Source organism: Ursus americanus, chromosome 17 (assembly GCF_024610735.1).
Source record: "Ursus americanus isolate L20-20 chromosome 17, mUrsAme1.1.p, whole genome shotgun sequence".
NCBI lineage: Eukaryota > Metazoa > Chordata > Mammalia > Carnivora > Ursidae > Ursus > Ursus americanus.
The window spans coordinates 21,891,307-21,917,651 of NC_142143.1; the positions used below are offsets into that span (position 1 = coordinate 21,891,307).

A 26,345-nucleotide genomic window follows, 5' to 3' on the forward strand; every position below is an offset into this window, starting at 1 on the left:
CTCGCTCAGGAACCTCTCCAGATACCTGGATGACTCACTCCCTCACCTTTCAGGTCTGTACTCAAGTGTCACCTTCTCAGTGAGCAACTCCATCTGAAACTGTAATGCTTCTCCCCTCCCCACTTAAACATATCAACTAATAAGGCTATAGGTTCTACTTATTTACTTTTTTTCTGCCTCTCCTTGGCCCTAAACTGCAGTAAGAAAAAGACCGTTTGGCTCCCTTCTATATCCCCAATTCCTACAAAAATGCCAGGCACATGGTAGATCTCAATAAATATTTACTGAATGAAAGAATGAAGGCATGAGGGGTGCCTGGGTGGCTCAGTCGGTTTAGTATCTGCCTTTGGCTCGTGGTCTCAGGGTCCTGGGATCGAGCCCTGCGTCAGCCTCCCTGCCCGGTGGGGAGCCTGCTTCTCCCTCTGCCTCTCCCCCTGCTTGTGCTATCAAATAACAAATAAAATCTTAAAAAAAAAAATACATAAATGAATTCTCTTCTTTACAGGCTCTTTCCCATGCCAGTCACACCAGGTAGCAATCATCAGAGATAAACTGAGGAGATAAAATTTTAATAAAATTGAACTAGACATAGTTGATAAAGCATTACTAGAAAGGATGACGGCTTTAGTTTGAAGAATCTGTCACATTTGTTTTCTAATCAACAAAGTTGGACAAGCAAGGAGTCTGAAACAATCCGAAAATATTTTTCAAAAATATTTTAGGAATTTTATTTTTTATAAAATTTTTTTTACTTCATGTACTAAAATGTATACCGAAGCAAAAAAAAAAAAAAATCATGTGACCTCTATCATAAATACAAAATAGTTTTCAAAACATACAAGATACACACAATGTAAAAAACCTTTACATATACAAAATGCAATGTAATTTCCATTACAAAAAATACAACAAGGGAAAATGCTTGAAAAAAATGCTCATCTGCAAGCACAAAACAAAACCCTCCCCTTGACTGACCATTTGAGCTGCCCTGAAACATGCAGCTCCACTATACTAGGCTTCTCTTCTTCCTCCAAGTTACCTTGTTTTTTACCTTGCCTTTTTGTCATGTTACCTTTTCTTCCCATTTCTATTTTTATTTTAAAGACAGAAGCCAATCAAGGTTTTTTAAAAGCCTATATACTTTAATAGTCAAGTGGCTTTTAATTCTAAAAGTTAATACTTTATACTCTGAGTTATAATCAAGTTCCTAAACACTGTATGCAAATCAAATTATGATTTGGATACTCTAACACAACATATCATTTACAAAAATCTTTTCATAAAATTAAGATTTTCACATCACATTTGCTTAAATCACAGTAAGCCTACATACTAGTTCCTCAACCCATCATAAAAAACCAAAAGCCAAACCTCCTTAAGAATTCTATTTATGGCTCCCTTAAATGTTAAATAGTAATATTTAATCTAAAATACATCTGGAGTGGTCTAGGCCCCCGCTACCTACACCACTTCTAATACACATCAACAACAGAAACAGCTCACTACTTACCTACTATTAACACTAATACTCATTTGATTTCGTTTCTTTTGCAGCAGCAAAATTTTTGAATTTTGGTTATTTTCTTATATGACCCACACCTATTATTAATTTATTGCCATTTCCCTTAACAATATATTGTCAGGGGAAATGGAGATTTAAACTGCAATTAAAGTTCCTAATCAGGAGGTTAAAAAAAAGCTAGTTACTGATGCTTGATGTACTTTTTTCCCCCGTCAAGAGCTATGTTTCCTGATTAACCTTGGAGGGAGGAAAGAAGGAGGGAAAAGGAGAAGGAAAAGAGAATGGTTGGTAGGTTAAAAGTGACATCTTCCAGAGTCACTATGACTCTTCTGTTACTGAGCAGAAAACCATAGAGAATTCTCTTGAAATTCACTGAAAACAGCACTGACAATGCCATTCATCTGAGTAAACAGACTTAGAAGAAATTTTTTACTATATTTCTTAGAAAAATTCTTGTAAAACTTACAATGAAAACTGGCTCCTCCCCAAATATTCTAATCTACAAAAATTCAACTGCAGAATCATTGCTTAAAAAAAAAACAAGAAGAAAGTGAGGATTAAGAAAGGTCAAGTTCAGGGGCGCCTGGGTGGCACAGTGGTTAAGGTTAAGCGTCTGCCTTCGGCTCAGGGCATGATCCCGGCGTTACGGGATCGAGCCCCACATCAGGCTCCTCAGCTAGGAGCCTGCTTCTTCCTCTCCCACTCCCCCTGCTTGTGTTCCCTCTCTCGCTGGCTGTCTCTATCTCTGTCGAATAAAATAAAATAAAATCTTAAAAAAAAAAAAAAAAAAAGGTCAAGTTCAGTCAAGTAACAAGTCTGGTACATAAAAAACCAGAGCAAGCAGGACAGCACCCAACTCAGAGACTGACCACTGGAGTCCAGCCGCAGCACAGAGCTGCCATCAGCTAGTGAGAAAAAGGTAGACCAATAAAATCTATTCTCTTCAACACGTATAATTTTTGCTTCAAAAGAACTTTTGCTTCAAAGAACTTCTGAAATCCAACACTCACTTATCGAGTGAATTAAAAGAAACGTTGCGAACTGTGCAGGCAAACTGGAATATTTTTAAAGCAAATTTAAGGGCTGCAAATAAGCGCCAAGATTATAATTGGAAGAACTATCCCCCTTGGGGTAAATGTGGTTCAGAAAGCAGGTCTGCTACCCTGAGGCACACCCTGCATAATAATAGCATTAAAATACATATTTCCTCCGAGTTATTCTCATTAATTATGTCAACCAATTTGAATGCATCAAGAGAGAATTTTACCAACAGTATAACAAGGTACGTATTTACATTTTCATTTGCATCTTAAGGACAAACTGTTAACAATAATGATGATGATTATGAAAAACAAGATTAAAGGTGTGTTCATTTGGGAAAAAGCTACATTAATATTATTCATCCAACCACAAACACTTTTGTGATGAATGCAATAACTGCAAAACCATTCACAGCTTTACAAAAAGTCGAAATACAGAGAGTTTCACTAGAATTTTTTGCAATTCAAAATTAAAAAGAGTTCAACTTACATTAATCCTTAACTACTTTACTCTAACATCTGTAAAATATATAAAATGCCAAGATTATCAACAGTCACATATGTTTTGAAGTCAGGGGACACGTATATTTTCTTGAGACAGGTTCCATTGGTGTAGAAGGTCTGTGAGGACTCCCCAGTGACAACATTCCACCACTGTTCAGAGAAAAATAAAATTCTCATTAGATTGGTAATTGCTGTGTGTGACAACTGTAGTGCCAGCTGAATCCTTCACCCTATCACCACCTCCCCACTCCCAAACTTAGCAAAAGCAGGGAAAAAAGTCTAAGGCTTAATGCTGAATATAGTATAATCAATCTGGTCAGCCTTTCCCGATTAATCCTGGTGACTGCCTCATAGCTACCGAACACCTAGCCCCACTGCAAGGCATGCTGGGAAGATGTGCAGCCTATTGAAAGCTACAGACACAAGGCTGCACGAAGTCCACTCTGGCCATGACTACACTGAATTCTGCTGCCTGTGTGTCTTTCTCATTGGGATGGACAGAAGAATGCCCCTCTTTTCTTTAAAAACGTCCGTTTGCAGACACAGACTGGTAGACACTGAGACTATTTTCTATTATAGGCTACCAGACATAATATTCTCTCTACTGAATCTTCCTTTTCCCAGGAATGATTCAAGAGCTGAATACCAGGTTTCTCTATAAAACAGTCTATACATTTATTTCCTAAATAAATACTGAACATCTCAAATGCAGCAGGTGCTCTGGCCAAATCCTTCCTTTCTCCTCCTGCTAACTGAATTCGCTAAGATTACAACAGTGCTCACAGTCATTTACCAAATGGAGATCATAAAGCTTACCCGTGTATCTCACAGCTTAAATAAGGGCAAAAGAGACAATGTACATGAACACCTTTTGAAAAGGCACACTGAGATTCAGAGCATTATGAACAAAATAATGGTGTCACTCACTTTTGTATCTGGGGCAGTGCCTAGCATTCTAGCAGTTGACTGGGTCAGCTATTTGTGTTCACTCAGTAATAGTAACGGATAAAAGTATGTCCCATTGGACTTCAATAAGCTTCACTGAAGCAACTTGTAGGAACTTGAAATTTTTCAGAACTGACAATTTTGCTTTATAAAATAGCAATGTAAACAAGACTGCAGAGGACACAGTCCACCTACTTAAGAGAAGACTTGTTAGTTTTTAGTCACTAGAAGCAAATCATAGAGATAGTAAGGTCCTTAGAGATCACCTAGTCCAAATGCCTCACTTTACAAATAAGGAAACCAGGGTTCTGAGAGAAAAAAGTGCTCGTCACCCAAGATGATACTGCTAGCGAGTGGCAGAGGTGGGACAGTTTCTGGTACCTAATCTAGTTCTCTCACCAGCTTTCTCCCTATTCAAACAAACCACTCGGAAACACTGCATCAGCCACTAACTTGAATATGGACTAAAAAACAATGACGTTAAAAATAGCTAACACAGGGAATTTTTTGGGCAACAAAACTATTCTGTATGATACTACAATGGTGGACACATATCATTATACATTTGTCAAAAATCACAGAATGGGGGTGCCTGAGTGGCTCAGTCCGTTAAGTGTCCAACTCGATTTCAGCTCCAGGTCATGATCTCAGGGTTGTGGGACTGAGCCCCATGTCAGGCTCCACACTCAGCGGGGAGTCTGCTTGAGATTCTCTCTCTCTCCCTCTCCCGCTGCCCCTCCTACCCCACTCACACATGTGTGCTCTCTCTCTCTTTCAAATAAATAAATAAATCTTAAAAAGAAAAATTCACAGAAGGAACACCACTAAGAGTAAACCCTAATGTAAACTATGGACTTAAGGTGCTAATGATGTGCCAAATGAAGTTCATCAATTGTAACAAATGTACCACTCTGTTGATACTCAGGTGATAGCGAGGCTGTGCATGTGTCGGGGCAGGAGATACATGGAACTCTATACTTTCTGCTCAATTTTGCTGTGAACCTAAAACAGCTCTAAGAAATAGAGTGAATTAAAATAGCTAACATTTACTCAGAGTATACTATGTGACACTATGTATGGGTGCTGTGTTAACTCCTTTAACACTATGTATACTAACATGTATTAACTCCTTTAACCCTCCCAACTCAGAGATAGATATTATTATACTCATTTTACAGATGAGAAAATCAAAGCATAAAGAGATTAAACAATCTTGTGTAAAATCGCAAAGCTAATGAGGGGCAGAGCCAGGCTTTGACCTTAGGCAATCTACCCAAGACTGACTCTCCTGACCATTACATTCTGTGGCCGCTAAGTAATGGCACACCTGTGTTTATCACCATGTATTCCATATTTCAAATCAGACTTTCTTCTCATAAGCATGGTTTAATGTGAATTTGTCATTCTAGCAGTATGTACTCCACGGCATAACACAAGTAAACAGCTAAATTATATTAATTTTTAACTTTATAGATAGAAATAACTTTGAAAGTTAAGAGCTTTTTAGCTACTGGATATCTACTTTATCTTACTGACATTCGATTCATACAGCTTGGTTTCCTTAGTAAACAGACTCAAAAGGCACATTTCTTTGGACACTACAGCAGCTGTTCCTTCTTACTTATAATTTGCTCAGTGCTTTTGATAGTCTCATTAACATGCTGGGTAGATGCAGGCTGGGCTATATCATAATCAGTTGAACCATGCTAGTAATCAACCAGAGGGAAGAAAGCCTGTCACTTAAACATACAGATTGAATGTACGGGCTATAAGTTCTTACACCCTTAAGACATAAACCTCTATAGTACAGACACCCATTCTGCTGCTTATTTCAAGGTTCTCCAAGAACTCTAGAAATCTGCTGATTTCTGATTGCTATCACATCTTGTAAGCCAGATTCATAATTAGGGGATAGCCTTCTATGGGACCCAGAGTATCAAATGACATGGTCTCTAGAAGCTCAGGGTCAAAGCTGAGCAGTTAAGGTTTTCAGCAGTTAACAGAGCTCAAGACTCCCTGCTTCCAACCCAAAGACCGCAGTGCTGCTCCACTAAGCACTATCCTCAGAGCAGTCTAAGAATCACAGTTTATCTCTACACTAGAAGAAAACAAATGGTGATAGTTTCACAATCCCCCCCACCCATAACTAAAGATGTGCCCAAAAATGTATATAATTTCAATGCAACATTTTATAAAAAGCATTGTATTTTCAACGCAAACTCTTTGAAAACGGTTCATAACAAACATCCCCTCAGAGAGCTAAAAATTGTCCTTTTTTATAAACTAGATTTTTATGTTGAGTAAAACTGCAATTATGTGGGTCTCATATAACCAAAAACTTCATTCATTCAAATATTTTTTAATCTCTATACTGTGTTAGATAATTAATCAGAATCAGTTCCTCCACTTGAATGTTTTCAGGAAGAAATAAAAGTACAGTAAGATCTAATTTATTAGGGATCTATTTTAAGTGGTCAATACAATATACAGGATCTTCAACCCCTTTTACAAGTGAACCACCATTCAAAACACTCACCTCAAGCATCCCCCCTCCCTAAGAAGCCTCTGCTAACTCCATTATCTTTATGCAGACATGTCCCAGAACCCTCCTATACTTTAGAGACTATTTACTGTCCGCTTCCCCCAGACTATAAGCCACCAGAAGGCAAAAACCAAGTCTTAAACACTGTGCCATATGGCAGTGTCTTAGCACAGGGTGGGCAGTAACACATTTTGATTGAGTGGATGGGTAAATAGGGGCAAGCACTGAAAAATGACACCGAGGCACCACAGCACATTCAATCCTTGGCCTCTGTATTCTCTAATAGTCAGTTTGCACAAGCCACCTTACTACGAACTTTAGGAAACACAACCTCCATGATCATAAGTTTCCTCATCCATAAACTGAGGATAATAAAATTTAAGCTTCACAAAGCTGGCTAATGAGATGATGTAAGGAAAGCATTTTGTAGGCTATAAAATCAAACAATAGGCTGCTGCTGCTATTATTATCACTACCACTACTGCTATCACTACTACTAAAACTTAAGAAATTTCATGAATAAATTTTTTTCCACAAATAAATTTTTAAAGACTTTCAACCAAGAGTTAACAATTAGTGATGTGGAAAATAAAATTAAACACTCAACTTCCTAGTCATTCTGATCATCTAAGTATGGGGCAAATTGAGAGCTCTGGACAGAGAACATTCCTAACACTGTCAATCAAAACTTCCAAGAGAGCTGAGAAAAGCAGCCTTACAGATCTCAGTCTCATCACTGCCAAATGAGGATAACAGTAACTGCCCTTCCACTCTGCTGGGTTGTAGGAGGCCGAACTGAGAAACAGGAAGTGAAAATAGCTTGCAAAGTAGGATATAGGCTGCTCTTTTCTTTCACAGTCTTTGAGGAACTCTTACCTTAAGATATCCTCCAGCAGAGACAAGCATTTTGCTATCTGGAGAAAAGCAAAGGTCAGTCACCCAACCTCCATGCGTAGCAGCTCCTTCTTCTATGGAAATCGGAGCACACAAATGAAGCAGTTCACCATTTGAGACATTCCATATCTATACAAACAAGATATAAAATGCATGAACAGGGTCACCCAGAAGTTTTATACGTCTATCCATCTCTTCCGGAACATATTTGGAAATCTTTCTTAAAAATATAATTACAATTCAATGATACCTTAGGAATTTTTTTTAGATTGCATTCTCTCCTGTCCAAATTTTTTAAAAAACACTAATTATAATAAAAATGCATTACCTAAAATATTTATCATTAACCATACTCCAAAAATAAAACAAGAGACCTTAGAACAACTGGTCAGAATATTGTGACTTTTTTCATTTAATAAAAAGAAAATAATGGGAGAAGCAAGGAACAAACAAAGGCCTAACAAACTACCTAAAAAACAAAAACAAAAAAACCACAGAATTCTAGTCCAGTATCTACCACCAAGAATTCTGACAGAGGTCATTCAAACACCTAAGTCATTCAAACATATTTTAAACAATAAGTCCCTGCAGGACCATATATATATATATATAATATAATATAATATAATTTTATATATATAATTATATATATATTTTATAATTATATATATTTATAATATATATATAATTATATATAATATAATAATAATATATTATATAATATATATATCCAATTACTTACAGATGCTAATGCTTCCATTTATTTCCAGCGATAATTAATGTATGAGCAGTACTCTAATTTTTCAAATAAATGCCCATCAGAATAGGAAAAGGAAATACAAAGGCATAAACAGCAAGGGAACATAACGAAAACCATCATTTATAAATGCTTCCCTAGAAAATCCAAGAGAATCAAATGAAGAAACTCATTACAAAGAATTTAGTAAGACAGCTAGATATAAGCTAGATATATATATACACACACACACACACATATTTAACAGCTTTCCTACATTTTGAATAATCCAGTAGAAAAAATTTTTGTTTAATGTATTTAAAAAAAATTTTTTTAATAACATGCATTTAAAGAAAGAGAATTTATTTCCTCAGGAGTTTCTGAAAAATGAAATACTCCTTCATAAGCAGTAAAGGAGCGCTCTCATCCAGGACAAGAACTCAGAGTGAACTGAACGTTCCCAAAGCAGCCCTGCCACTTCAGCTGACACGCATTTATTAGAAGAGTCTTACAGAGAAGGCTGGTAACTTAGTCCTCAAGCAAGAGAATCTTAATTGTCCTGGAAAGCCTATCTGATAACGTCTCCATTCCTGCAAACTACATACTCACTCATGAATTTTAAATCTTCCTTTGTAAAAAAGAAAAAACAAAAAAACAAGATGCTTCTCAAATACACTGGTTACTAACGCAGCCATCCCAATGCCCAAATTTTTCCCATCAACTGCTGGATCCTTCTTACACAACCAGAGAGAGGCAGGCAGGCTCATGAGGACTGCAATAGGCCACACTGTAAATGTGGACTGTCTAATGGATATGGTTTCATTAAGAGATCTTTTCTTTCAGTGCTGAAAACAGTAGAATTTGCTGTTTATTCATTTATAACCTAATTAACGATTTATAAAATAATTTTCCTCAAATTCTGCCACTATAAACAACCTTTGGTTCAGGTCCAAGAATTCCAATGAATCATTCTCAAGCTAAGAGCAGACAACCAACTGCGGATAAGCTGGTCATTTGCCTCCTCGCATGCACAGACTCTAACTCATACACTTTACTCTAACTAAAATGAACTCTTTTCTGCAGAGGAGGGCAGCTGTGAATAAAACGTGCGCAGGAAACAAAGCAAACGATGCCTCATTCAACCAGAACCCCAGGGCCTGTGCTTCCCAGTCACACTAACAAAGGTCCCCAGTGTGGCACAGAGCATTAGCAAAGCTACAGAAAGAGCAGTGCTTTCATGTCAGCAAACATCCTACCCTGATTTCTCCATTGTCATCTCCAGTCGCCAACAGAGTACTGTCCACAGAGAAGACAGAGCAGCGTACACAGCCTTTGTGGCCCCTCAATTCATGAAGAGGGGAAAGAAGGTCAAAACTCCAAATCTGGAAGGCAATTGGGATTGTTTAGGAATAGTAAATACACTCAACATAGTACTTGCAAACTCTGTCCTGAGGGCTAGTTAGCCATAAATTCAATCATATGGAAATTCTAACATTCAACAGTTCATAAATTTTCATTAGATAAGGCCCAAGCTCCAACTTGCAACAATGTTTTTTCTGACTTTCCCTTTACTCAAGTTAACTTCAGCTCAAGGACCAAAATCACAGCTTCTTAAACTTTAGACTTAAAAGAAAGACTAGCCAATGAGTTAAGAGCAGTCTACAGAGTGAAGTCAACTTGAGTGTGAGTCTGGCTCCCCTACACTGACTAGCTCCTCATGGCGTAGGACAACCCACATTAGCTTCTCTAGCTTCAGTCTCTGCACCTGTAATATGGGACAACAGTGCCTGAGGTGTGAAAATTAAATGAGATAATAGTGAAATTCCTAGCACAGGGTCTAATATACGGCAAGTGTTCTTTAAAGGTTAGTCACTATACTATCCTACTGTCTCAGCAGCCAAAATGCTGTTCTTTCCTTTCCAATATTCTCCCTTGTGGTTCTGTCATCACCATTTAACAAGAATTTACTGAAATTACCATGTTTCAGACTCTGTGAACTAAGAACTGGTGATACTAAGATGAACTGGATACAGTCCCTGTCCTTGAAAACTTGATAGTTTAATCATGAATACAGACTTATGAATTGTTAAGTGAATAGTTATACGAAGTAAATGCGCTAAGAAACACGAGTAATATGGAACACTGAAGGTAGACCAGCTCACCCTTCCTGAGGGCCAGGAAAGGGTTCATTGAAGAGCTGACATCAAATCTAGGTCTGGAAGAATGAGTCATAATGCTTCAAGGTAAAAAAGGAGAAGCTTGTGTCAAGCCAAACCACATGCACAGAAGATGGAGGTAAACGTAGCCTGGCACAAAGGAAACAATGCAGCAGAAAGAAATGGTCACGGGCAAAGGAGTCTGGCTTTTAACCGCGAGGTCACAGGGGTTGTTTCAACTGGAGACTCAGAGGCAGGAAAGATAAAACTGGAGGAGGCACAGACCAGAGGTAGGTCCACCAATGCAGGAAAGCCTAATCTTATGGGTGGGGGCAAGTAGGAGAAGAATGAGTCAAGAAACACCAAGGAACTAATCATGACGAGATTGAAGCAGTGATCAAAAACCTTCCAAAAACCAAGAGTCCAGGGCCTGACGGATTCCCCAGGGAATTCTACCAAACATTCAAAGAGGAAATAATACCTATTCTCCTGAAGCTGTTTCAAAAAATAGAAACAGAAGGAAAACTACCAAACTCATTCTATGAGGCCAGTATTACCTTGATCCCCAAACCAGACAAAGATCCCATCAAAAAAGGAGAATTACAGACCGATATCCCTGATGAATATGGAGGCCAAAGTTCTCAACAAGATCCTAGCTAATAGGATCCAACAGTACATTAAAAGGATTTTCCATCATGACCAAGTGGGATTCATCCCTGGGATGCAAGGGTGGTTCTACATTCACAAACTGATCAGTGTGATAGATCCATTAATAAGAGAAGAGACAAGAACCATATGATCCTTTCAATTGATGCAGAAAAAACATTTGACAAAATACAGCATCCTTTCCTGATTAAAACCCTTCAGAGTGTAGGGATAGAGGGTACATTCCTCAATTTCATAAAAACCATCTATGAAAAGCCCACAGAGAATATCATTCTCAATGGGGAAAAGCTGAAAGCCTTTCCCTTAAGATCAGAAACACGACGAGGATGCCCACTCTCGCCATTATTGTTCAATATAGTACTAGAAATGCTAGCAACAGCAATCAGACAACAAAAAAGAATAAAAGGTAGGGGCGCCTGGGTGGCACAGCAGTTAAGCATCTGCCTTCGGCTCAGGGCGTGATCCCTGCGTTCTGGGATCGAGCCCCACATCGGGCTCCTCCGCTGTGAGCCTGCTTCTTCCTCTCCCACTTCCCCTGCTTGTGTTCCCTCTCTCGCTGGCTGTCTCTATCTCTGTCAAATAAATAAATAAAATCTTTAAAAAAAAAAAAAAAAAAGAATAAAAGGTATTCAAACTGGCAAAGAAGAAGTCAAACTCTCTCTCTTTGCAGATGACATGGTACTTTATATGGAAAACCCAAAAGACTCCACCCCCAAATTACTAGAACTCATACAACAATTCTGTAATATGGCAGGATACAAAATCAATGCTCAGAAATCAGTTGCATTTCTATACACAAACAATGGGTCTGAAGAAAGAGAAATTAGGGCATAGATTCCATTTACAATAGCCCCAAAAATCATAAGATATCTCAGAATAAACTTAACCAGAGAGGTAAAGGATCTATACTCCAGAAAGCACAGAACACTGATGAAAGACATTGAAGAAGACACAAAAAGATGGAAAAACATTCCATGCTCATGGATTGGAAGAATAAACATAGTTAAAATGTCTGTGCTACCCAGAGCAATCTACACTTTCAACACCATTCCAATCAAAATACCAATGACATTTTTCAAAGAGCTGGAACAAACAATCCTAAAATTTGTGTGGAACCAGAAAAGACCCCGAATCACCAAGGAAATGTTGAAAAAGAAAAACAAAGCTGGGGGCATCACGTTGCCTTATTTCAAGCTATACTACAAAGCTGTGATCACCAAGACAGCATGGTACTGGCACAAAAACAGACACGTAGACCAAGGGAACAGAATAGAGACTCCAGAAATGGACCCTCAACTTTATGGTCAACTAATCTTTGACAAAGCAGGAAAAAACATCCAGTGGAAAAAAGACAGACTCTTCAATAAATGGTGCTGGGAAAATTGGACAGCTATATACAAAAAAATGAAAATTGACCACTCTCTCACACCACACACAAAGATAAACTCCAAATGGATGAAAGACCTCAATGTCAGACAGGAATCCATCAAAATCATAGAGAAGAACATAGGCTGTAACTTCTTTGACATTGGCCACAGCAACTTCTTTCACGACACATCTCCAAAAGCAAGAGAAACAAAAGAAAAAATGAACCTTTGGGACTTCATCAAGATAAAAAGTTTTTGCACAGCAAAGGAAACAGTCATCAAAACAAAGAGGCAACCCACAGAATGGGAGAAAATATTTGCAAATGAAACTACAGATAAAAGGCTGGTATCCAAGATCTATAAAGAACTTCTCAAACTCACTACACGAGAAACAAATAATCAAATCAAAAAACGGGCAGAAGATATGAACACTTTTCCAATGAAGACATACAAATGGCTAACAGACACGTGAAAAAATGTTCAAAATTAGCCATCAGGGAAATTCAAATCAAAACCACTTTGAGATACCACCTTACACCAGTTAGAATAGCAAAAATTGACAAGGCAAGAAACAACAAATGTTGGAGAGGATGTGGAGAAAGGGGAACCCTCTTACACTGTTGGTGGGAATGCAAGTTGGTACGGCCACTTTGGAAAATAGTGTGGAGGTCCCTCAAAAAGTTAAAAATAGAGCTACCCTATGACCCAGCAATTGCACTACCGGGGATTTACCCCAAAGATACAGACGTAGTGAAGAGAAGGGCCATATGCACCCCAATGTTCATAGCAGCATTGTCCACAATAGCTAAATTGTGGAAGGAGCCAAGATGCCCTTCAACAGATGAATAGATAAAGAAGATGTGGTACGTATATACAATGGAATATTACTCAGCCATCAGAAAGAACGATTACCCAGCATTTGCAGCAACATGGATGGGACTGGAGAAGATTATGCTAAGTAAAATAAGTCAAGCAGCAAAAGACAATTATCATATGGTTTCACTCATTTATGGAACATAAGGAATAGCAGGGTGATCAGTAGGAGAAGGAAGGGAAGAATGAAGGGGGGGGTTAAACAGAAGGGGGAATAACCACGAGAGACTATGGACTCTGGGAAACAAACTGAGGGTTTCAGAGGGGAAGAGGGTGGGGGGACTGGGATAGGCCGGTGATGGGTATTAAGGAGGGTATGTATTGCATGGAGCACTGGGTGTTATACACAAACAATGAATCATGGAACACTACATCAAAAACTAATGATGTACTATATGGTGACTAACATAACATAATAAAAAATTTTTTAAAAAAAGACACAGGCACCAGATGTGGGACAATTTCATCATCAAAATAAATATTAATAGTAATGGATTTTGATCAATTTAATAAAACAGCAATTAATCCAAAAAAAAAAGGAAGAAAGAAAGAAAAGAAACACCGAGGAGTAATCAACAGAATATGAAAGACAAGAGAGAGTCCCACACAATTCCAAGGTTTGTAGTTTGGAAAGGTGGTTAAATAATGAGGTCATTAACAAAGATAGAGAAAAAAGAAAAGAATGGAGTAGTCAATGAACCCAACCTGCTAGCATCATTTCACTGGAATGTGATTTTCAGAACTATCAATTTATGTCAATTACATAAACATTTACTGTGGATGTGCAATTAAACGTAAATCCCTTTCAGTGCTTTTTATCGCCTATAACAGATAGTAGAAACTCCATTTTACTGGTAATAGACAAAAAGTCATCAGTAAGGCAGAAATCAAAGCCCTCATGTTATTCATTTATCTGTTTGACACAAACTAAACGCCGATGCCATCCTCCAAAAACTCACAAAATATGAGACAGACACGTAGACAGAAACTTACTATTTTATACATCATTTGGACTCAATACATAACCAATACCAAACTTTTATGCACGCACATTTCAACTAATTGACCTACCTTTGCAGTCTTGTCAGCAGATGTAGATGAAAACTTGGTAGCGTCAGGAGAAATATCACAAGAAAGTACTGTATCCCGGTGACAGACAAAGTCTTTTTCTATTCTTCCAGTAATAATACTCCATACCTTCAAAAAAAAAAAATTCAGAAGTTGACACTCTTAAGCACATTTTGTATTACTGAGCTTAATCATCTGGAACACACATCTTTTATAAAGCAAGAGCTTCAGCCCGCTGGTTGTTCCGACCTCTTTAAGTGCCCTTTAGTACAGACGCTCATCAACACACAGCAGATGTAGGTGATGCAGTAAACAGAACACAGGCATGAGAAAAGAGAGACCTAAAAATTTAAGTAGTTACTTACCATCCATCCGCTTTCAGCTTTCAAAATATAATCATTCCAGTAGTAGGATACTTTTTTAAAAAAGAAACCTGTGTTTCAAATTACCTTCACTGTTCCATCAAATGACCAGGAAAGCAGTTTTGAATTTTTCAAGAGCTTAAAGTCTTTTACTGTTTCCTGATGGGCTTGTAGAAAGACGTATTCTTCTGATTGCCAATTCCATACCTGAATTTCAAAGCAATAAGTCTGTTATAACTCTCTCCTCAAGATATCCCATTGCAGGAGTGTGGTAATATGTGCTCAACTGCCTAACATCTTTTGTCCTCATGGCATTTCAGTAAAACAAAGAAGAGTACCAAGAAAGAATACAGTATTCCCATTTTACAGACAGAGAGAAGAAAAGCTGGGATTAATTATCTTGACCAGGAGTAAAATAAAATATTTTTCCTCCTAAATAAAATTCATTTTCTTCAGTTGCTTGGAGAGTAGCTAATGATATCAGAAGATAGGCAAAAGCGACAATATTCTAGTGAGCTCACCATCTGATTAAATTTTCCAGAGAAAATTATCTTTATTACATATTCAATTTCCTAAGCCCCACAAGCTAGGCCAAGACTGAAGATCCTAGCTCCACCAAAGCTACTGAATCCTACTGGCCCTTCTGCCAGGGAAGGTCAGCTGACCAGAGCAGCTTCAAACTAAGTCATGGAATTTCTAAGTTTCAGAGATCTTAGCTATCAGCTATTCCCTAATGCAATCTTCAAATTGACAGAAGAAGTAATACAGTACATTGTTTTTCACATGGAACTCTAGGAAGAATTCCTCAGGCATAAGGGAGAAGAAGAACTTGAAACCATGGAGACAGTGCATTCAAAGAAGGCTTGATGTATGGGCTGGAAGTATGATTCACAACCTGAGAAGGGCATTCCGAATAAAGGGAACGAATGCTTGAGTTAAAGCACAGCAACAGGAAAACGTGGAAAGATTATGGGGACTGGTTCATAGTTCAATCTGGCTGAAATACAGGACATACAAAAGAAACAGGGGAAAAGGTTGGGAAGAGATTCAAAAAAACAAGCCCAGTGGGCCTGATGAAGCTGGATTTCTGAGCTGTGGGCAATCAGGCAGACTGGAACAGAATTTTCTTCTATTTTTTAACATCAGGAATAAAAAGATAAAGAAAAATCAGCAACCACCACACGTATGCACATTAGTGATATTCTGGGTCAAGCTTCTGACTGGTGAAGGTTCAACGGTAGAAATGTTTTTAGGCTTTTCCTATCAGGCTTAGGCAAAACTGTAAAAGAAATGACAGTTCTCTTATCCCCTTCTTTACTCCTTTATCCTCCACACTTAGCAGCCACCCTACCCACTGAGCCCTGGCTCTCAGATCTCTTTCTCCTGTCTCCAAGTGCTCATTCACAGAATCAGGATATTAGGAGTAGGGTATCTGTATGAGGGCAAGGGGACCCTAGAAGAGGAGCTGGAAGTAAGAGGAGTTTTAAAGAGAATGAATTAGGAATTTCAGCATTTTAAGAACTCAAAGAGATATGTTGGGGGAAGGGGAAGAAAGAGAGGTTTCCTGCCTCCCCAAATCATATCAGAAAGGAAAGGTATTCCATGCGACTAAACATAAAATACCCCAGACCATTTCCACTAGGAACTTTCTGGCTCTCTCCTACTTTCTGGGCTTTACTGGACTAGAGAAATAGTGGCTACTATGAACAGCTCTTCCTGAGTGACTAGCACTGCCATTCCTAGCTGTGTCTGATTCAGTGTTCAATCCTGACTTAAGTTCTTACTGCTGCCCTCCATATCAAGAAGTCAGAGAGCGTTCCTGAGCAGATGTAACACAAAATTTGACAATTGCTAAAGGAAGATTAAGAATAGCCTTAGCAGTTTTTGTTGCAGAAGATTTCTGATAAGGCAGTGATGACAGGGACACTTTTTTGTTGGACTCAAACACACTGTACTAACGGAATCATCTTACATAAGAGCTAAACTTCCACCAGCATTAGCCAAATGTATTAAGGTTGAGTTTGGGGATGTCTGTACCATAAGCTATAATTTTTGCAATGCATATACACTACAGAGTTTTTTCAGGGTATAAATAGTAAAATTAAAATTTTAAAAATTCCGAAGATCTTCTTATATCTAAGAGAGTCAATATACTCTCATACATTGGCTCAGGTGAACATGGCTACTCTCTGGGCTTTATTTAACTCAAAAGAAAGGATCAAAAACTACCATAGGTAGACCTCAATTTTCACAACTCTAAGTGCTATAAACAGGTGAGTTGATTTTGCAAATCTTGGCAATACCTTTAGTTTAGCTCAACAAAGATTTACTGAACTCCTACTAAATTCCAGGCAAGCACACTGGGGACACAAAGATGAATAAAATAAACCTCCAAAACAGTAACTATGTGACATGTGTATAGATTTGCTAATTAACTTAATCACTGTAATTATATCACAATGTGTACCTATTATATCAAATCATCACATACATCTAAAACATATACATTTTTGTCACACCTCAACAATGCTGTGGCGGGGGGGGGGGGGGAGACAAACTTCCAATTAATTATTTGCTAAAAAATTAAAACAAAAACCCAACTAGTCAATTCTTGGAAATACCCCCCAACAGTTTTATTACATGAATGTATACTCATTAAAAAATTTTAAATGTAAGAAGTACTCTGGATAGAGCACAAAAAGAGGATGAAACACTACTTAACTCATATTTCTAAAAATAATCTAACTCTGATCCTAAAAATATTCCTAGAAATTATTTCTTCCCCTGGCTGAGAATATCTGATGTTCAAGCAGGTCATTAAACCTATGAATTTAGCTTCTGACAGAAAATCTATACAGTATACAATGTCTCAGCAGAATCAGCAGAATTCCATCAGATGTAGTTTAGTTTTACCCATTTCAAAGCCATCTGGAGAGGAAGAAAGGTGAATATCATGCTGAATTTCATAGCTAATACACCAGTATCATGGGAACCTGCAGTAAGTTTCTCACTGAAACCAAATTTCATTCCAATCCTACAGAACTCACAAAGATACAACATAAAAATATTTTTTTCAAAACAGTTTCTTTTTAATGTTTATTTATTCTAGTAATCTCGACCCCAATGTGGGGCTCGAATTCACAACCCAAGATCAAGAGTTGCATGCTCTTCTGAGTCAGCCAGGTGCCCTGTCTAAACAGTTTTTAATACTATAACCATTGCTACTACAGGATATACATATGTATTAAACAAAAAAACAGTAACTTCTGTTGAACATATGCATTTATATCTTCTTCACTTCCAAAACCCTATTACAATGACAAAGTCAAGAGAATGGGAATGAAGACAACAACAAAATGTTGGAGCCTGGGACACCTGGGTGGCTCAGTTGGTTAAGCGTCTGCCTTCGGCTCAGGTCATGATCCTGGGGTCCTGGGACTGAGTGCCACATAGGGCTCAGGCTCGGGCTCCCTGCTCAGCGGGGAGCCCGCCTCTCCCTCTGCCTGCCACTCTCCCTGCTTGTGCTCTCGAGCCCTCCCTCTCTCTCTGACAAGTAAATAAATAAAATCTCTAAAAACAAAAAAATGTTGGAGCCCGAAAAGCAGGAGAATGGTAACTGACTTAACCAAGAAAACAGAATCCTAAAAGCATTACAGAAAGACAAAAGCAACAAAACAGACACTACAGAACTCACCAAATGCTCAGAAACTGAGGTCACTGAGGACATCAGAGGTGGGAGTAAGGGTGGGGCGAGGACCAGAACTATGAGGAATTGTGGGAAGATGGCAACCATGCAGGCGTAGTTTTTTTAAAACTCCCTGAAGCCTCCATTAAAAGCAGACGAAGTAATTCAAATAGCAAAACCAAAAATGCACAAACAAAACCATGTTAACTGACGAAGTATCCCCACAAACCCCAAGATACAACTGAGTAGAGACAAACCGAGAGCTGCAAGGCTTGCATTCCAGCACCTACATGGGAAGAAGCAGAGAACAGCATGGAGAGTCTGACAGAACTAAAAACAAGAGAATTCCAAACAGCCCAGTGACATTCACTGGAAAGTGCAGTGGACCAGCGGGAGAGCAGCAACAGACACTGAGTACAAGGCAACTATAGAAAAGTCTGGAAGGGCTAGACCAGTCTGGGACCTATGAACTCTCAAAATTAACCAGAACAAATACTATAATAATGAGGAGAAACTTCGGGAAACAGAATCAAAATTGAGTAGAACAGGATAATGACAGCAAAGGAAAGAGAAGGTCTAAATAAAAATGAAGGAAGGAGACAGGGCACAGCAGTATCATAGGAACAAGGCCGTATTTTGAATGCTTTATGAAAACAAAAGGAGGAGGAGCTGGAGAGCTACAAAGCTAGAAATGTTGGCATTGCCCACTCCTTCAAGGAGTTCAGGAAAATTAATTTTGTGTAAAAAAGGAAAGAACTATCATTGAATACAAACAAAGTTACTATGAGAAAAAAAAAGTGCAGAAAATGTTCCTCCAAGCAATGAGAGCAAGCCAGAAGGAAGACTCTGAATTAAAGGGTACCAGCACAACTGAGGACAGAATTATAGTTTTGAGAAGAGGGGGATCAAATGAAGGTTTACACACTAAACAAGGAGACACGTTACACCTACCTCTAGGGCTCTTCCCCACTTAGCTCTAAGAACCTGTCAGCCAGATGTATAACCTCTGCAGAAAGACAAGATGATTCCTCTCTACGAATCTGACAAGACCAGGAAAAAAGACCTAAAGATATGGACAAAGATTCCCCATTCAGACCATTTTTCAGAAAAGGTCTCAGTCAACACAGAGAGCTTTCAATCAGCCTTTCAGTGTCACTTCTGGTAGCTAATGATCACCACACAGCTGAGGAAGACCTTTAAAACAAAAGGCCAAAACAACCACACAGAAAAAAATACCTTGAAGAAATAGCAGCTATGAATAAAAATGAAATTTTGAGGAAAAAATTATACATGATTTCTATATTATTTATACATCCATCCATCCTCAGAGAAAATATTACATCCATGAAACAAGAACACAATGTTCTTCAAAAGGAAGAAGAATGGACTCTTCAGCATTAAAAACAGTAGAAACAAGGAGCGCCCAGGTATCTCAGTCAGTTAAGTGTCCAACTCTTGATTTTAACTCAGGTCATGATCTCAGGGTTGTGGGATCGAGCCCTGTGTCGGGCTCTACACTGAGTGTAGAGCCTACTTAAGATTCTCTCTCTTCCTCTCCTTCTGCCCCAGCTCCAGCACTCTCTCAATAAATACATACATACATATATACACAAATAAATAGTAGAAATGAAAAACTCAATGAAAGGACTGGTAGAGAAAGCTGAAGAAAATTCCCAGAAAATAGAGCATGTTTAAAATGATGAAATGTAGAAAAACAAAATTACATGATCAGTCCAGGAGATCCACTATCTGAATAATGATTTTTAGAGAAAAAGAAAGCATTCTGGGGTGAAGAGGGATCAAAGAAAAAAATTAAATTTGAATTGAAAACCATTAAGTTTCCAAATTGAGAAGGGATCACAAATATCAAAAACAATGGATAAAACAAATACACGCCAAGACCCATCATCATGAAATTTCAAAATTCTAGGAACAAAGAGAAGATCCTAAAATCTTCCAGAGAGAAAGATTAGGAATCAGAATGGCTTCAGATGTCTCAATATGAGCTTTGGAACCTTGGGAGAAAATGGAACAATGTCTTCAAAATTTTAGGGTAAAATAATTGCAAACCAGGCAAAGGTAGAACTGTCCTAAATTGCATTAAGGCAGAAAACACATTCCTAGTACCCTTAGTCTACTTAGTTATAATGACATTAATGACCTAAACAAAATGTTATCATAATTGTATTAGGATAATGGGATTGATAAAAGAGTGTGTGCATATATGTCAAAGGTAACACAGGTGGGAAAAGGAAAAAAGCTAAATTTTCATCTTAATACGTTCATCTTAATTTTCAGTAAATTCTCAAACACAGAAATTGGTAACATTATAAGAATGGGATATGGGGGCATGAGATAAATATCAAAAGAAACATCTAGAAGCTAAAAGAGGTGCTTCTGGGGGCGCCTGGGTGGCACAGCGGTTAAGCATCTGCCTTCGGCTCAGGGCGTGGTCCCGGCATTCTGGGATCGAGCCCCACATCAGGCTCCTCCGCTATGAGCCTGCTTCTTCCTCTCCCATTCCCCCTGCTTGTGTTCCCTCTCTCGCTGGCTGTCCCTATCTCTGTCGAATAAATAAATAAAATCTTTAAAAAAAAAAAAAAAAAAAAAAGAGGTGCTTCTGGAGAATGAGTAATGGGGGGGTCTATTTTCCATAATGAGCTTTGCAATACTACCTAAGTTTTGAAAGTATGTTTTTATGAAAGTTTCAGTGCACAAAGTTAATTTTTAAAAGAATATATAGTAGGCTTAAGGCCTCGGTATCCACAATCCTTTATTATGACAAACTATTCTTTTTTCATAGGATTTCATTCCTATAATAAACATTTTATCCTTAAAAGAATAAAATTATTTCAGAGGGATGCCTGGGTGTATCAGTCGGTTAAGTGTCCGACTCTTGATCTGGGGTCAGGTCATGATCTCAGGGTAATGAGATCAAGCCCTGTGACAGGCCCTGTGCTCAATGAGGAGCCTGGTTGGGATTCTCTCTCTCTCTCTCTCCTTCTGCCCCTCTCCTGCTTACACGTGTGCACTCTCACTCTCTATTAAGAAAAATAAATAAATAAAAATTTATTTCAATCGGATTTTACTACTATCAAGAAAAGTAAAGGGAAATTATACAAATGTGGCAAAAAAAAAGTATATTTACTGATACAAATCCAAATACCAAGGCAGGCAGGGGAACTCAAATGACTCCTTGACCTTCAAAATAAACAACCTTCCAGTAGAAGTTTCCCAAGTCAAATTGTCTGCCTCACCCACAGGAAAATATGAAACATGAATGGGTTTCATCTGAATCTATGTGTACGATCTGAATGTATGGCCACAGTAATATGATCTTAAAGAAATGTTTAAAATGCACACCAGATCTGAGCCACAACCAAAGTGTTCCTTGCTAGTGTATTACATATGTTGGAAGTTAATCCTTCCCCTCACCTGAATTGAAGAATCATCAGAGCTTGAAATAAGAGTCTTCCCATCATCTGTGAACTGGATGTGCTGCACAGTTTTCTTGTGCCCAATCCTGGATTGGAAGATTCTGTTGTTTAGGAGTTCTAAAATCTTCAAAATAGAAATGCCCAGAAAATTAGTACCAAGAAATTCAGCAACACGCAGGTACTACACCCCAAAAACATAAAATTAGACTACAGAAGAACATAAAATTTCCATCTCATAGTGCTTTCATTTTAATTAAAGGCACACAAATGACTGGTATATACGTATGCACAAGCGGAGCACACACATATGCATGCACACACACACCCTAAAATAAAACACTCCCTGGAATGACCAGATAGCAGTAGGAACCAGTGGCCCTTCTGAGAACTCAACTACCCAATTCATCAAACAAGTGGCAGCCTGGACTCAGCCTCCAAAAAGAAAATGACATTTAAGATGAACAGAGAGGAGAGAGAAGAAAAAATCTGGATGAGAGACAAGGCAAGCTCTTTATAAAACAACACAGACAAGGAAAGATAGGGGGTAATGAGGGAAACAGGTAACAGGAAAGAAAATATGAGTAGGCTGGGGAAAGTATATTAAGAAGACTTAAAAGGGCTAAAGACTAATATGCCAAATGCAGAGATTAAGAAAGTGGTAACAGAACTCAAAAACTAATGACTATGTCAAAAAGGCTTTCAAGTGAACTCACCACAAACAAAACAAAACAAAACAAAGTTCTTTTGCCCAAATCAAATGTACTCAAGGAAGCCTAAGGAAAATACAAATGATACTAATATAGGACATTGCAGAAATTCAAACCTAACCTGCATGTCTGATAAAAGGCTCTTTATAAAGCTAAGGGAAACTGTGTGAGTGAGAGCCTTCCCCAATGAGCAGGGCACACAATCTTACAATTGCTATACAGCAAAGGAAGACTCGCATCCTAGTTGAGCACAGAGGCTCGGAGACCTAGGGGTTTGAACTGTAGCTCTGCCACTTACTGATTTAATGAAAGTTGTGGAAACTAGGAGTTTAGACATCTGTAAAACAGGAATAACAACACCTAACATACAGGGTGTTAAAATAATTCTATGAGAGAAACTGATAAACACCTAAAAGTGGTAGCTGCTGTTATTTGATACTAGGCCCAACCACATGAAAATGCCATTTTACAGATTAAACAGAGCCAAATATGATTCATTTATATATTATTTATATTATTTGATGACTTTGAGGAGGACAGGGATATGGATGAAGCACATGTGTGTTTTGCGAATTATTTCCTCAAACTATCTGTATGGCTTCCTTCAAGACGCTTAGTAAAAACAAAAAGAATGTCGGCCTGGTTTGGCAACAAGGTAAAAAGAAAAGGGGGATGAAAAGATCCTTTAAGACTGAATAATATACACCAGTTTGAGAGATGAGACTGAGCGGGAAGACTAAGGTTCACTTGTAAATGCACAACCATCCCTTGCTTAAAAACATCCACAATATACTTTCTTTCAGTACAGCACCCACCTTCACAATAATTTTCACAACAACAACAACAAAAAAAAACCCCACAAAACCTTAACTCTGAATCCATGCCACAATGGCCAAATATATAACAACACTGACATCACTTTCTAAATGCTTCCTTCTTCACTTTGTGTATAAACATATAGTCTCCTCTTTGTGGAGCAATATGGACTAGAGAATATTTGTGTATTTCTTTATGAAAATAAATCCAAAGAGAAATAAATGTGGCCACTGCCACAATCAATAAATTAAGAAATAATTCTAAAAAGTTTGCGTGAGAAAAAGTGAGAGAAGGAATCAATGTTCTTTGAAAAACTATTATACAGCTGAAGACAATGTGCTTTGTGATAAAATCATTTTTATTATACTTTTTTTGCATTTGTTAAAAATTTATTTAGTCTTCTTTAATAAGTTAAGGATTTCAGGTGGTAAAGAGATATACTTCTAATATCAAAAGTAAAACAGAAAGGGTTGGTGAAACAGGTAAGCATGAGGCAACCCTGCACAGACATTCCCAATGAACCTTATCAGTACCAAAATGGAAACTTACACCAAAGGCTAAGGAGAGAAAAAAAATGCTCTTTGCACAGATAGCTAAATCTCTTGGAGTGTTTGATACACTTGGAGAACAGCAAAACAACCAGGTAGAGAGAGAATAAGAACACAAAAACACAAAAAGTATGAGGAAGAGTAGTAAAGACAATCTGAACAATATACCACCAACAGGACTGTAAGATTTTTAGTCTAAAAGAAGAATAATATATACCACACGAAGATTTCTTTAGTATGAGCTACAATGCCAGACACATAATTAATTTTAAATAAAAAACTCTCCTGCACAGAAGGACTCCGAAGACTAGAACGAAATACCTCAATGGCTCCATCTTCACCCCCAAATGCAATGTACTGAAGATGTGGACTTAAGCAACAGCAACTAACTTGAGCTTCAGTCAGATAATCAATCTGACCTGTTTTTCCATTAATGAGCTAATGAAAAATAAGGCACAATTAGTTATTAGGCTATAAGAGCAGTTTCTGTTCTTTAGAACAGACTTCAATTGAAAAAATAAAATGAAACAGAAAATAACCAACAAGAGCTCCCTGGGGAACAACAAAGCTCTATCCTAGTCTCAGCAGCTACATTTAGCACTTCACGCCTTCATTTCATTTCACTTTTGTGGTTCAAATACATTTTCATAAAATAAAATGAGCTTTAAAAGGTTTAAAAAGCAGCTGCTGTGCCCACCACCTGAGACACATCTGTCTGATTTATAATCCCACAGCTAGCTCCACACCCGGTTTTCCATTTCTTCACAAAGCCCATTTTAATAGGGCTATCGTTTGTTACAGTACATTTTTCAGATATTTTTCAAGGGGGCTAGTGAAACGGGACTGAGGATACATAAAAAGCCATATTCAAATAAAAATGGGTTTTATATTCTCTAAATCGCTCACAAAACAGTATAAATTAAGATTCTCTACCTTTTTGAGTGGGGGAGAAAGGAGCTTTGGAGAAGAACCTATAAGCATAATTTGGGTGACGGGACTTGTAATGCTTAAACTAAGATTGCCTAACTTCGTAATACATACCAATGCTAACGATTATTTTTTTAAGTCTCATTAATAAAAGCTGTCTCATCACTCGATTAAAACATGTGACCCAGAAAATTACATCTCAAGCTTAAATCAATTGTCAGCTACCTCTCTCTGTTACAATCTGAAAGTCTTAAATCACTTTCAACATGAAATAAGCAGTCATATTTCTTTCAGGTACAAAGATTATAGGGTATCAATCGAGGTACTCTTTATTTTACAATATCTTACCCAGCAGATTCTGATTAGATATTCAAAATGAAGACTGAAAATGCTAAAAGCTGAGTTTATCTTCCTTTCTCTCAAAAATCAGTTTCCACATTTTCCTAGTGACTAAAAACTGTTTTGTTCACTTAAATGGAACTACTGTCAGTTTAACTAGCCCATAAACTCTCCCACAATCACTGACATAGAATAAAATGATACTTTCATAGTCAGACTTCTTTTTGAAGTCTCACAGTTATGACAACTATTAAAGAAAGGTTGTACAAATTTAATAAAGGTAATACAAACATGAGGACACTGAACTTGACAAGAAAACTGCAATGAAAAATATCCCAAGTCTGCTAAAAATCAGTAACAAGGCATGAACATTCAATTCCACACCCCAATTCATCCCAGGAACACAGGGCATCAGGAGCTCCACATCAACATATTAAGGATGATAGTAAAACTTATAAAATATAGAAACAGGGGTGTCTCACACCTTGACTCTAACTCCTGACAGTAGACAAGGAGAAATGACCACATGACATAGACAGTTTACTTCCATGTATCTGTCTCCAGAATTTGGGTTCCACCTTCACCCTATAACCAGCTCAGACTTCTGAATATAAAAAGGACCTTACAGGTGAAGAAAGTGAGGCTCAGAGAAGTGTACAATTTACTCAAACATCACATAAAACTAGCTGACAGCAGGGACGCCTGCGTGGCTCAGTTGGTTAAGCGGTTGCCTTCAGCTCAGGTCATGATCCAGGGTCCTGGGATAGAGTCACCTCTACCTGCTCTGCTGCTGCTCCCCCTGCTTGTGCTCTGACAAATAAAATCTTTTTTTTTTTTTAAAGATTTTATTTATTCGGCAGAGATAGAGACAGCCAGCGAGAGAGGGAACACAGGCAGAGGGAGTGGGAGACGAAGAAGCAGGCTCATAGAGGAGCCTGATGTGGGGCTCTATCCCATAACGCCGGGATCACGCCCTGAGCCGAAGGCAGACGCTGAACCGCTGTGCCACCCAGGCGCCCCTGACAAAGAAAATCTTAAAAATAAAAACCTAGCTGACAATAAAGCTTAAGCTATACCTGTACCTCCTGAGTGAACAGTCACTGTTCTTTCCACCACATCACACTGAGCTTTACAGCTTGTTAAGCTTTGTCCTACCCTCAGTCTGTCTCAAGTTCTCCTCCTGGACTCCATGCAAATCAAGGAACGTGATC

At 38.1% G+C, this 26,345-nt stretch overlaps 1 protein-coding gene across 8 annotated transcripts in view; it reads right to left on the reverse strand.

The window, feature by feature from the left end:
• Window positions 1–578: 578 nt before the first annotated feature.
• Window positions 579–26,345, reverse strand: part of APAF1 (apoptotic peptidase activating factor 1) — a 79,896-nt gene continuing 54,129 nt past the window's right edge. For all 8 annotated transcript variants that reach the window (XM_087868832.1, XM_087868837.1, XM_087868836.1 and 5 more), the window contains 7 exons: window positions 24,190–24,306; window positions 21,796–21,921; window positions 14,763–14,882; window positions 14,317–14,442; window positions 9,440–9,565; window positions 7,430–7,576; window positions 579–3,216 (listed from right to left, as the gene is read on the reverse strand). In XM_087868832.1, the coding sequence (XP_087724958.1) occupies window positions 3,070–3,216; window positions 7,430–7,576; window positions 9,440–9,565; window positions 14,317–14,442; window positions 14,763–14,882; window positions 21,796–21,921; window positions 24,190–24,306 (909 nt within the window). In that variant the 3' untranslated portion in view covers window positions 579–3,069. The remainder of the gene's footprint in view (window positions 3,217–7,429; window positions 7,577–9,439; window positions 9,566–14,316; window positions 14,443–14,762; window positions 14,883–21,795; window positions 21,922–24,189; window positions 24,307–26,345) is intronic.